The sequence below is a fragment of the Hetaerina americana genome, unplaced genomic scaffold (genome assembly GCF_022747635.1).
Source record: "Hetaerina americana unplaced genomic scaffold, ioHetAmer1.1.p SCAF_15, whole genome shotgun sequence".
NCBI classification, from domain to species: domain Eukaryota; kingdom Metazoa; phylum Arthropoda; class Insecta; order Odonata; family Calopterygidae; genus Hetaerina; species Hetaerina americana.
In genome coordinates this window covers 11,668,727-11,682,193 of record NW_027286625.1, presented here as the reverse complement: position 1 = coordinate 11,682,193, position 13,467 = coordinate 11,668,727, and the positions used below count along the sequence as shown (strand labels likewise).

Below are 13,467 nucleotides of genomic sequence, written 5' to 3'. Positions count from 1 at the left end.
ACTCAATTAAAGCTGCCAATTATGTCCATTTGACTTATGTTGAACATGAATTATTTGAACTAAGTCAGTTATGTTTGCACCAGTCATCACTGGTGACTGTATGCTGATGCTTTTTGATTGTTTCATGGAAAACCTCATTATTAGTCTGTAGAATGATTTGGTATTCTTATTCATTAGTTCATGTCTGTCTCATGTTCAACAGTTTCCAGAGTGTCTTTGCTTCATTTATTGCTTGTTTAGTATTCTTGTGGAATTTGGGTTATTTTGTATCTAGATAACCATAGTTAACTATTTTCCACTGTGTATTTCCGGAGAAGAAAGTCACATTCCCAGTATAGGTGACTTTTATCTGGGGCAATTCATGTTGAAAAATAGTATATTTCTGCAGAGATGTAGAAAATTTTCATCGGTAACTTTCAATACCTAACCTTTAATTGAATGACACATGTAAGCATGCAGATTGAACAAAAAATAATAATGCTCTTGGTAATGAGTGATGCATTTGGAGGATCTATTTAATAGTATTTTTAGGAGATTTAAGGAATATCAAAACAACCTTTATTTTTTTCTTCACACTGCAGGAAATTATTGTTTTATTTAGAATGTTAATATTTCATATTGTCCTTGATTTGAATCCCATGGAAACTTTTATATCTTTCCATCCATTTATGCCAATTTTTGTCTACTATTATTCCAATTGTTTGAGTCAAATTAGTTTTTATGGTTGAAAATTTTACCAATCAAACTTCAGATACATTACTGAAGGCTTTGAAGTGTTTTTCCCCTGAATATTTTTTAACATAAGTTCCAACTTTCCGTATTATACACCTTCCCTCAGAATCTTCTTGGAAAATTTACTGTTTCAAGGCAGCTATTTGTAATGTGTATGATAGAAAGGAAAACAAATGAAGAAGTGTTAGGCATGGCCTTGGAGGAGAGGGGATTATCGGGAGAAATCTAAATGCAGGGATTGAGGAAGGTGGAACATATGTGGAATCGAAGGATTTATTGCAGTGTGGGTTCAGGTTTTCTTAACGTCAAGGCTAAGAAATGTGGGGCTGTTAAATTTGTGCCCATTAAAATTTGGCTACTAGTTGTTGTAAATGTTTGGCTACTAGTTGAGGTGCCCCATTGATTTAATTTGAAAAATATTATTTAAGTTCTTAAAAATATAAGGTAATTTCAAGGGTGTGGTGTATGACTAATTGACTCCCTTGTTTTATTTTAAAGTAGCATCATTTATTCTGAATTGATACCTTGCAATTAGCTGATGACTTTCGTAATTTGTTGTCTCAAACAAAATCTTTACTGTAAAGCTTACTGTTATTGTGATATTAGCAAGTTATGTTAGAGCATTTAGGTGGAAATAAGCAGGTTTTGAAATCCTTCAGTCTTTACTCACTCCATGATCTGCTGTACTCTAGAAGATATAGGCAAGGTAGTCCTCTGAAAATTAAATCTTAGTTTTAGTTGATAACATTTTTCAATTTAGATTCTGTTAGCTGTGCCCCAGAAAAGTTAAAAGTGTACAGAATAAAAACTTGGCTTGTTGAACAGCATTGCAAATGCTGTATTCATTTTGTTTAATGAAAAGCATGGTGAAGTAATGATGCATTTTTATTGCCCTGCACAAATTGTTGGAAGCTATTGAAAATAATTTTCAAAACATCCATTTTGTTAAGGAAATTTGCATGATGTGTAGAACATAGTAGTTATTAGGGACTGTCCAAAACCTAATGATATTAGTTAAATTAGCTTGCATGAATGAATCAATTTAGTAAAATCTATTCACTTCTTTCCTTTTGTCATTTGCATAGAAATTGAATTTCTCCCAACACTGTCTACTGAATTACATTTTTAATCGGTTGCTTATTGTTCAATTTTTTATTTATGCTATCCCCCACATTTATTTACATCTGTAACTTAGGCAATCTCATCCAAGAGAGTAAAAAAGCTGTGACAAGGCGTAGTAATATTCTTAATTTTTTCATGAGTCAGAGGACATGGATGGAAAGAAACATTTATGAAGAACACAAGAATTATGGTTTGCATTATAGGTCTTCGAACCATTTTTTATTTTCATTCATAGATAAGTAAATATTCATCATTCAAATATTATTTAAAGTTATTGTTAATGGTGCCTGAAATATGAACATTATTCCTTTCTTTCACTTCTCATGATCTAAATGGAAATGCACAAATTAGTACTAAAAGGTGAATGGAAAAGTACAAATAAGTGCTGAAAGATGAGGTGAGGACGTAAAGTCAATGGAGAAGGTTTAATAAGCTGTCAATGAAAATATGAATCCATTTCATACTACATTTCAAATAAACTCATTTGTGACATGTCATTTTTTCTGTATTGTGGTGAAGGAGAGTCTTTAGATAAGTGAGTCTCAGTCACTTAAACACCAATTATTTGCTAAGTCTTAAAAACTTCACAAAAGTGCATCATTGTTGGCAATGGATGACATGAACCATGAACAATTTTTTCATCCTTGAATTACAGTGCAAGTGTGGTTAATAATAAATAGGTTCAAAGGTATGTAAAGAAAAGAAGATTATCTGCCTAATTAGAGGTTGACTATAGATTTAAGCTGATCCTCTGAAAAATGTCTTAACATTTTGAAAAAAGTAATTCTCGAAGATTTTTTACTGAAACATTTTTGGCTGCCTAGAATGCATTAAGCATTGCATGGGTAAGGTAAGAAACAGCTGTAATAATACAATAAAAGTTGCATAAATTACCTTTTTTAACATGAATTAAACTTTCCATATCCATAATGTTCGTGCCTAAACCTATCGGAGTCTTTGAGTTAATGCTGCTGGTTCATTTTCAATAATTATCCCGAGATGGACCTCTATATGGAGCACTGCACTTCAGCCAACCCCCAAGACTGCTGTCCCCAGTGACATTTATTTTTTTCAGGAGCAAAAGTGCTGATTTCTTTTGAGTACAGCAGATGCTCTGCAGGTTCCCACAACCACCTTGATTTTAATTCGGCAGCATTACTTCAATTCATACCTTTGACACCATGGCTAATGGCACGCCTGCATGAGTAAAATGATGAGTATAATTGCTTCGCCTAATTTTTAATTTCCTTATCACTGTGATTCCACATTTAAATGAAATTTTATACGAGGAATTGTTTCTCTTGCCACATGTAGTGCAAAACATTTTGTCATTAGTGCTCTTTCAGAAAGAGTTTAATCACCCCTTTTCAATCACTCCTTATAAAATCAAAGAAACAATACTCTTAACTCTTTCTGTTCCTTAGATGAGTTGTAATTCACTGTATTGGCCTAATAATTAAAGAAGTCTTCATATTTGTTATCAGAGTGCAAACAAGCATCAAAACCCATGATCGAATTATTAAAGATGTGCAGTCAATATGCCAAATTTTAATAGGACCTAGGAATTTGATAGATAAATATAAGCAATAGTTATCAAATTAAATTTAATAAAAACTTCTTTAAAATGTATTGGAAGAAAATGCAAAGTATGTATTGCGACAAATATCATTTTATAATCAGGTAAATATGGCAATATATTTCTTTCAATGTGCTCCTTTACCTTAAATTCATCCATGAACAATGCAGGGGGCAAGTGTTCAATCGCTTGGAAAGTTCTCCAAAGAAGATTGGCAGAAATTTTGGTGAAACCATAGAAAAGACTGTTTTTAATCCACATACATAAATAACAGTAATTTACATCTATTAGATATATTTTCATGAAGGAAATTCTCTATTTTACTGTTGATATGTCTTTGATAAGTGTCATCCCACTCATTTTCCATGGCCATGTTGAAGTATTTCCACAATGATACTATATCCTTCTACCAAATCATCCTTAATGGTAATTAAATGAACATGCACCTATATTTCACTTATCACTTGTGGCTGGGGCTTGAGAAAATGAGTGGCTTAAGCACTAAAAGTATCATACATGCCAGTGTAACTACAGCAGATACTTCACCTGTGCTGGCGTTGAACCAACAACCTCAGCCATACATACCTTGCAGGCTTACGGTATATCTATCTATATACGGTGTATCTATCGGACACTAACTTGTAATCTATTCAGTGCCAGTGACGGTAGAATGTTGGGCTAATATAAATCATCGGAAAGTATTTCTGCCACTTCGTAAAATTGAAATTTTCAGGTGTTATTTAGTGAGAAGATATTTATCAGTAGTGCGTGAGAGTCTTAGAACAGCAGGGGGAGTAGGGTGTGTGCCATTTTCTTGTGGAGGAGTGGGTTCTTAAAACCTATTTTTGTCATCATTTCTGGAGGAATCCTATGTAAGGTTTATTTTAAGAATACCATGTGCAAATGCTCTGTGATGAAACATGCCTCTTCAGTATTATCCACCAATTATCTGCTTCATTAACGAGTTTTGAAATGTTTGTTTCATTTCATTGCATGTATTCCAATACCACTAAATAAAAACAAGTCGTTCATGGTAGTGAACTGCCTTTCTTTACAAGCATTTAATTGAAGTAAGTTGTAGAAAATCACTATGGAAAACACATACATGAAACCTAAATTAACAGCATTTTTTTTTAAGTTTCTTGTTTGAGATATTAGTCAAAAATCCAATAATTATGCAAGATGGGAGAGGATTCATGTCTTATGGATCTAGCCAGCTTGGATTCACACTATTTTTGTGTCCACATAATTATTAACCTCACCAGGTATTTTGTGACTTTACATTCACTTACTTTTACACTATTCACATCCACTGTGCTAGTTGAATCCATTGTTTGCATTTTTGGTAACTTCCTTACATCCAGATAAGCAGGGTTTTATTATCCATTACAACAGTAGAAAATTCTGAGCAAGTATATCATCAAAGGCAGTAAGTGATAGATGATAAATCCTGTGTTCTTGAATGTAAAGTTTCAAATTCATGATTACTTTTTTGGGTGACCAGTTGTGAAAACTATAAAAAGAATGGCATTTCCTCTCCGTAGTACTAGGCAACTGTTCTTATGGTGCAGCCAGTGTACAGGATGGTATTTAGTATTCTAGCACATTGTAAAATAATAATTTAACTCAATGAACTTGAATCTTTCATTTTATATTAGTGTCTGCTGCAGAATCTCACTAAAAATTATCTAATTATGAATTAATAAGCTGTCAAATAATCCAAATCTTCATGTTGCACCACCAGAGAAGTTTGAGCATTGTGATTAAGTATGGAACATAGGGCCTACCTAAATGTTAAGGAAGGTACATAAACCTCCTACTTGGTATAATTTAAATCATTTTGAAGTGCCAATTGATTAGTTATGATGCATGTAATATTGCCACCTTAAAAGTCACCATGATTGGAGTTGCTTTGTAATAAAGAGCCAATAAATCATGATAGTATGATGGCAACTAGCAGTTTTTGAGTGCACAGTTATTTAGCTATTTGGACCGGAGTCCCAAAAGAAAAAAAAGTCTCATGTCTAAGTATGCAACTATTATTACTATAACTTGTTCAGTAGCAGTTCTTATAATCGTTTTGACAGATTTTGGGACAAAGCCTGGACTAAAATAAATTGAGATGAATGGAAATAACCACCCAATTAAGTTAGGGGTCGGTAAATATAAAATGCCTTGAATCTTTATTGATAGTGTATTTTTGCCCTCAGTGAGACATCCTTTCCATGAGATGTTTTCTTGTTAAAATCCAACAATATTGGCTAAACATGCTATCACCCCTCTCATTGTTCTGGGGAACATCTCTCTTGTTTCCAGTTCTCCCAATTTATGGGCATTCTTTTAGCATATCTTTTCCTTTGTACATCTTTTTGCAATACCATTTTTCATCTAATTTCTAGGAACTATTAAAGCAATCTTAAAGTAGGGAAATCAGATTCTATTCAAAGAGTCACTTTGTTAGATCATTGTGTAGGAGCATTACCTGGAGCACTGTCTTGATTTATTTTGTAGCCATTTACCTGTTTAATGCCTATCGTATATCTTGTTTGTGCACATTCTTCTTGTAACTTTGTCTCATTATTATTAATCTTTGTGTATTTTCTTATTTCATGCATAAGACAATAATTAAACTGATAATTAATGTTTGATTGGACTTATCCTTTGCATGCCCTGTACATATCACTGATCAGGTACTGAGGCATTAAAATGTTTATTTAAACTCTCAGGACAAAGTCACTTGCCTTTATTTATTCTAAATGATTCTCCCTAGTGGGGGATAATGGAAAATTTTATGTGAGTGTTAGAAAGATTATACACTTGTAGTGTTTGCAATTTTCCAGAAATCATGAAATATTGCATTCAGAAATTAAGTTTTTTGAAGAAGTTTTTGGCAATTAATAGCGCACTATTTCAAAATTTCTTTCATATTAACCACTTCACTAGTATTCATATGAAAATCAATAGATCATCTGACCTTCTATGAATGAATCACATTTTCTTTCAGAATTGTATTTGTTAAAATTTTCCTTGTCCAATCATTTACACGTGCATGGTGAATGCCATGATTTCTTTTATTTGCTAGTATTAAACTAGTAAAAAAATATGCTCTCAAGAATTGATGTGTATTCCTCTCTTGTTCAATTAACTTATTTATTGTATCCCATGTTATCACTAAGTTTACTTGTTAATTTGTCATGTAACTCGCACTTCATTGCTATTTTTTCAAGTTAAGTTTGGTGTAAAAGGAACTGTATTAATTTTTATATTTCGTAATAATTGTTATTTATTTGCACCTGGAATGTCGAAAAGTACACAGGAATTCTGAGGCATTACAAGGGAGGGAAACTATCGATAGCTTTTTCTCACATTGTCTAAACTATTTTTTAAGTACCTCACCAAGTTTTGTTAAAATTAATTTATACCAGGAGATGATTACAACATTGGTCTAGCACATTGGGCTAATTTCCATTAATTTCTGTATGTTAACATGTTACATGAAGGTAGCAAATATTCATGTGAACTCAATTTATGATTTTTTATTGTTTATGATACAATTATTTTAGTTTCTTTGTTTTCATTTCAATTATATGCTCCCTTGATTACAATTAATATACACGGCATACTTGATCTAAGCTAGGCATAAAACCTGCATGTCTCATCTTCTAAACACAGACAATTGAGTAGTGTCATCTGCTCAGGTAATATATTTGGTTTGTTCGCACTTCTTGTTTCTCTCCAGTTTCACTCTTGCTTCGTCAGCCTGTTTTCACTTTGTTACTCTCGAAAGAAAATTTTCCTGGAATTTGTAATGATTTTATTTTCAATGTTACCGTGTGAGTATGTTTTTGATATCATCCATTGGTCATATTGGTTAATTATAGGCTTAGGATGTCAATATGATGTGGAACTTAGGAGAGTTTCTGTCTAAATAATTTCTGATCATGTATTTGAAAATATTTTGTCTTTAACAGAATAAATGCCTTATTAGAGACTCAATAGTAGCTCACTCAAAGTGAATGGTGCTGGTTGTTGATTGGAATGTGATTATCCATATTACATGTTATATGATATTTTGTCAGTCATAAAAAATCTAAGAAACATCAGAAAAAGAGACTAGTAGAAATTTTCAAGGCACATAGCCATCCATCCCAAAAAAGTAGCATTTTTTCCAAAAGTCTTATTGATGTTAAGAAGGTTTACCTTATTACAACAGTGGCAATCCTATTGTTTTATAGTGCATAATTTTTTATTGTAACTGAATTGCATGACAATTCGAACTATGGAAATATGAGAGCATTTGAAATACTTGAAAATTCTGAATATTTTCATAGTAATTTATGTTCCTTATATACTTTTTCTAAATTATTATGATTTTTTGTCTTGTAAATGAAGTTAGTATGTGGGCCTAGAAGCAAACAAACTTCATAGTTTAAATATTTATTATGGGGAAATTTTTGGGTCCTTTCACTTCTTTTATAGCTGTACACTTAAGCATAAATTATAGAAGGGTTGCATATATTTTGTTACTCATTTCATATGTTAATCATAGTGGTGAATAGTTCTTTAAAATGTTACATAATTAGCTCACTTGGCACAATTTTGATTTTAAATTCTCTTTACTTTTTGTAGGATTTTAGACAACTTAATCATTAGTTCATAGGATTGAAATCTTGGCACATTCTTCAGTGTATGTAGTTATCTCAGTAAAACCCCTCCCTATATTTTTAGCTTTTTTTGTAATATTCTTTTGGTTTATTTAGAGCACTTAGTTAGGCTAGTGAAATTTTTAAATTGGCTGATAGGACATTTTTTTAAGTGCTTTATGACTCATGCTTACTTTTACCTTGTTACTTTTTCATTCAGTCAAGTATGTATTCTTGTTCATTTATTAGTCAGTAACTTGGTTCTTATTAGTAAGTTAAACCATTGATAAGACACTTTTTTGGGTGGTAATATTGTTTTTTTTAATTTTATTGTTTAAGTTTAATATTCACTCGTTTTCCTATTAGTAATCTTGAAGTCACATTATTTTGTGAAGTGCATTGCATGAAATTGACACATTTATTGCCAATACATACGTTTTCTGTGTATTTCCTTGTAAGTTTGCATGATTGGCATGATATATTTTGTATAGGTTACCTCTGTTTAATGGTATTTTTGTGCCTTACATTGTTCTAGCTTCTAGACAATCTCTGGTTTAACCTTCATGATTAACCATCCATGATTTTAATTTCTCCCTTAGTTTGAAATTCATTTACATTAGCCTACCAGAGTATTTCCTTCACCCACTTCTGGGAGTTTTTGAATGTCTTGCTGGTGTTTCTATTAATGTATGTGCTTCCCCTCTCAGCTAATTACCCGTAGGTGTGCTGGAGCATGTTCTTTTATGGGTATGCAGTTTTTTTTATGTTTTTCAAAGGGGGACCGTGTGTGCGTGGACGATTGTGTGAGAATTTGTCTCGTAAGCAAACATTTAACCCGTTTACCTGCTTGTTCTCCTGTCTTGCTCAATGTTCTCCTCCACGAGGTGTGGAATGAGAAAACCCACCACCATGCATACCAGCCACCCTATAATCACCATCTGCCATTCACCCGTACCACCATTCCAACTTCAGTCCTTGCAATCACCAGTCTCACGTTGATACTGCGGAGGTGCCAGTGGACCTGCAAAACCAAAATGGCTCTGTCTCTCTCTCTCTTTCCCCCCTTCGCCTCTCCCCGTCGACGCCTCGGCCTGCCTGCCCATGCCTCCAGGTACCGATTTGTGGAGATTTACTACCGGCGCGGAGAGACAAGTCACAAGGGCCGACCGGTCCCTGCCCGAGTTGAAACAGTGGTCATATTTCTCCCAGATGTATGGAGTTGTGTTCCGACACACCTAGAGTGGGAGGCACTCCGCCAGGGCTACAGGCGGCAGCTAGCCGCTCGTTTGCAGCAGCAGAGCCAGCAGCATCTGCAGAACTCGCAGCCTCAGCAGATTCAACTGCAGCAGCATCGGGTCAAAGATGAGAGCTGTTTTGATGAAAAGGCATCCACTTTATGCTAAAAAAACAAGCACTTTTTTGCTGTGCAATTTTCTTAAAACCATTTTTATTGTGCTGAGGTACATGGAAAGCATTGATCACCACATTAATATAAAAACTTGATTGGTTTAACTACCACATATACCACTTACTAATCTTGTTTGCCAGAGAGCAATGTCCCCTTCATTCATGCCAAGTCTTGTTGTAAGTGTACAGAAATCAATGGCATCAAAGCGTTGGCATTTTAAAGCCTTGTGATCACTATATTATGTTGATCTTTTCATACCGTGAAGTTAAGTCATCAAAGTTATTTTTTTAATAAACTTAGTTATTTGGCGAAACTATTGTTTGCATGAATCATTTCTCAGGAATGGTTTCATCCGAGTTAATTCATTACAGACTTTAATATTTCTTTCATATACCCTTTGCTTACTGAATATAACTAGATTCTTCATTTTTCTTGCGTTTTCATTTTCAATTCACTGCATGTAATGATATAGAATGCTCGCGTATTATTTAGATAAGCATTTTTCCTCATTTTTGCTGTTTTGCCATGAATAAAGCTTCAGTTTTTTTATCCACGTGTAATTCTGTGAGTTAATGTGCTATTAACACTTGTTACGTGACACATTGATCTGGCTTTAAATTCTTTCTCTCGTAGTTTCTTATAATATACTAGTCAGTTTTCAGTAGGCCCTAAAAATTTATTCATCTAACCATGGAAATGATCAAACATAACTCAGTGGTCCTTTTCATCATTGCTTTCCTTGTGAACCAATTGTGTCTGCATATGTGTGTGAATGTGTGTGCAGATGTGTGGCTGTTTTGTTTCTGATATTGGATGTAAAAATCAAGGATCAAGATAACCTGAAGGGTGAGGTACAACTAGATGGCGGATATTGGATGCTGGTTTTATGATGTTTGAGGGAGGGAGAGACATCTCTTGGCTGGCAGGTATTGTTGCCTGAGCGGTAAAACCATCTCCTTATAGGCAAGAGCAAGACAAACAGCACCAAGAAAATTGCAGTATGCCTGATGTGAAGAGTGTGGATGTTTTATTTCAAAAGAAATGATATTTTTTTCAGACTTAGGATTGAAACTTTAAAACATTTTCTTAGAAATCTGAAAACTTTGCCCAAACCCTGTATTTCCTCTTATTTTCCTAAAAATAAATAAACAGCACTTATGAAAATTTGTCCGAACTCTCCAAAAATTTTAGACGACTTATTGCTACTGAAGTCATGAATGCCATTTGTGAACGAGCAGCAGAGAGTGTGTGTGATTGTATGTGTGTGTGTGTTGTAGTTGATGAGTGGTTTGCTTTCAAAGACATGTGTGGCTAGATGCTTTTATTTCATTGGCAGTGAGAGAGAATAAAAGAGGTAACGCTGTCCCTCATTATTTTTATGTCTTATAAAACTCTTTGATCCAAACTTTTTTCTTGTGTATTTCCCATTTTGTAATGGTTTTACCCAACCAGTACTCTACTACCTAATTTCTAACCTGACTTTCTACAATTTTTTATTACTCCTTGTTTAGTTGTCACTTTTTAATTCAGCAGAAATTCTGTTTGGCATATTTTAATTTTAATCAAAACTGTTTCATTTCGTGCTCATTTTAGGTTGAAGAAACTGATGAAATGGGTTCAGTAAAGAAAGAGCCAACACATTACTCTGAGTTGGATCCTAAAGCTTTAAAGGTCAGATTTTTTTATTTAATATATATATATATATTATAGGTTTAATTGTATGGTATCAATGAGACATATTTAAGGCATATTCTGTAATTGTTTTCCATTTTGATAGTGAAGCATTGTTTGAAATGTTGTCTTGCTACATATTTGTTTAGGATAGCTAAAGCTTGTGAAAACTAGAAAAGGTTGTAAAATTAGTTATGGTAAGAAAAAAGTGAGTACCTCCTGTTTTCTGAAACATTACAGAGGATAACATGAACCCTATGGGCATTCATTATTTAAAAAATCATTTGGCTCAACCAAAACATGCTTTTAATCTTTTAGCCTGCAGTTTTTTTTTTTTACATTTAACCCAAGTTTTTGTCTGTATAAATGGTTACTGCTTAAAATTTCAACTAAGTTCATGATATTGGCAGGAAAATTTTTTTATACTGGCATATTTTAAGTGAGACTACATTATACATAGAATTATGTCATGGCAAATTAATACTCCCTGCATTTTCATACCTTTTAGAAATGGCAATATATTTGTCTCCCATAAACTTTTGTGTGTCAATTTTTTTCTTTTAATCGTACCTTCTGGTGATATTGGTCTGTTGATGGTTTCAGCATCTCAGAATTTTGCTGATTTTACATTTCAATTCAATTATTATCAATTAAGGAAGAAACCAACGTTGACGAATTTTGCAATGTTTCACTTGGATGAGGTATTCAAAGTTTTGCTAAGGATTATTCTTTTAATGTTATTAATAAATTCATTGCTCTTGAAATTTTGATTTTACTCTACTGACAAGCCTTACTTAATCCAAGGATTTAGATCTGCTGGGGCATTGCATAGCTTAGCTCTCCGATGGAGGACTCTAGCATGCACATGAAAGTAGATAACTAGATTGTGTTAAGAAAGGAAAACGTAGAATCTTACGTGAAAGTAAAACTGTATGGGAAAAAGGGATCAACTGTTTATCTGGGTTATTTTTTAATGTACCCTCTACGTAATTATCATTACAATTTCATTTACAATCCTAAAAGTGAAACATGTTTGTTTTAATGTATGAGTTATAATCGAAAAGTTCAGTAAATGCTAGTGCTGTACTGGAATTACCACATAACTCGTTGTAAACATTATACCTAGCAGCAATACGCATAATGATAGTGTACTCCATGTTTGAATTAATGTCCTCTTTCTTATGCTTATGGTTTCTGGCACCATAGTTATTGAATAATTTTGGTTTAATGTGTTTCCCCCCATGAGGTATAGAATAATAAAGAGCAGTATTAGGGCATTGCTTTAAAATTCTTAAGAATCTAGCAGAGAATCTTAATGTTTAAAAGCTGACAAAATGCTTCATCAAACATTACCAATGATGATGCCTGGCTGTACTCTATAAGTAATTTAATTGTTGCTAAAAGCAGTATCATTGTGTTCATTGGTGATTTTCTGAGCATTATTTGAGAAGTGAAATTCCAGGGAACACTGCAAAAGTGTTCAAAATAATTGAAGAAGGTTGTATGAGAACAACTTCTGTGTTAAATGATGCTAACATTGCCTTTCATGATGCGAACATTGCCATTAATGTGCCAATATTGATAAGTACAAGAATCGTCATCACATTCAAGTGCACTCACTGCATCAGCAGTTGTTCTGAAACAAGATAGACTCCTGTGCTAAGGTTGCATCTGATGACACCATTTTGATTTGTGTGTGTGGTCAAGAAACCAAAAGGAATTCATTCCAGTGGAAGTCTCCAAATTAACTGAGACCAGAGAAAGCAGGTCAAGTGAGAAGCAGCATCATCAAGTCTATACTAATGTTCTCACAATTGAGGATATCATCCTCACAAGATTATTTTTCTTTAGCCAAGCCAGATCCTCTGCTATATCCTTGGGTGGCAGAGGAAGGAAATAAAACCTTTCAAATCAAATCCTAACAACTAGTTCCATTATGACTCAGCACAGCACTGATATGTCTGCAGATTTTGATGTTCAATGGCTTGACAGTCATCCTGTATCAGAATTAAGCATAAAGTGAACGGAGAAAGTAGTGCAAGGGGGGAAGAGGAATGAAGAGAATCAAAATTTTGGATGACATGAAGAAATTTAGAAAGCCTGACCGTGCCATAGTAATCAACTCAAAGGTTTAATGGGTGGTGATAGAGCACACCTTATCATAAGACACATACACTCTGTGATGAGTGAAATTCACATGCTGAGAATAAAGGAGGCAGTCATCCCCATCCCAATTCTGTCTTTGTATTCCCAGGATGATCTGGTGTTGAAAAATAACAAAGCTTGGCTTAAGCTGGGTATATCTGAAGACAGAA

At 33.7% G+C, this 13,467-nt stretch overlaps 1 protein-coding gene across 2 annotated transcripts in view; it reads left to right on the top strand.

Annotated features, from left to right (window-relative positions):
* LOC139686798 (cell division cycle and apoptosis regulator protein 1-like) overlaps positions 1-13,467 on the top strand; it is a 55,302-nt gene that overhangs the window by 22,481 nt on the left and 19,354 nt on the right. For both annotated transcript variants that reach the window (XM_071583846.1, XM_071583845.1), the window contains exons 13-14: positions 9,185-9,458; positions 11,075-11,152. In XM_071583846.1, the coding sequence (XP_071439947.1) occupies positions 9,185-9,458; positions 11,075-11,152 (352 nt within the window). The remainder of the gene's footprint in view (positions 1-9,184; positions 9,459-11,074; positions 11,153-13,467) is intronic.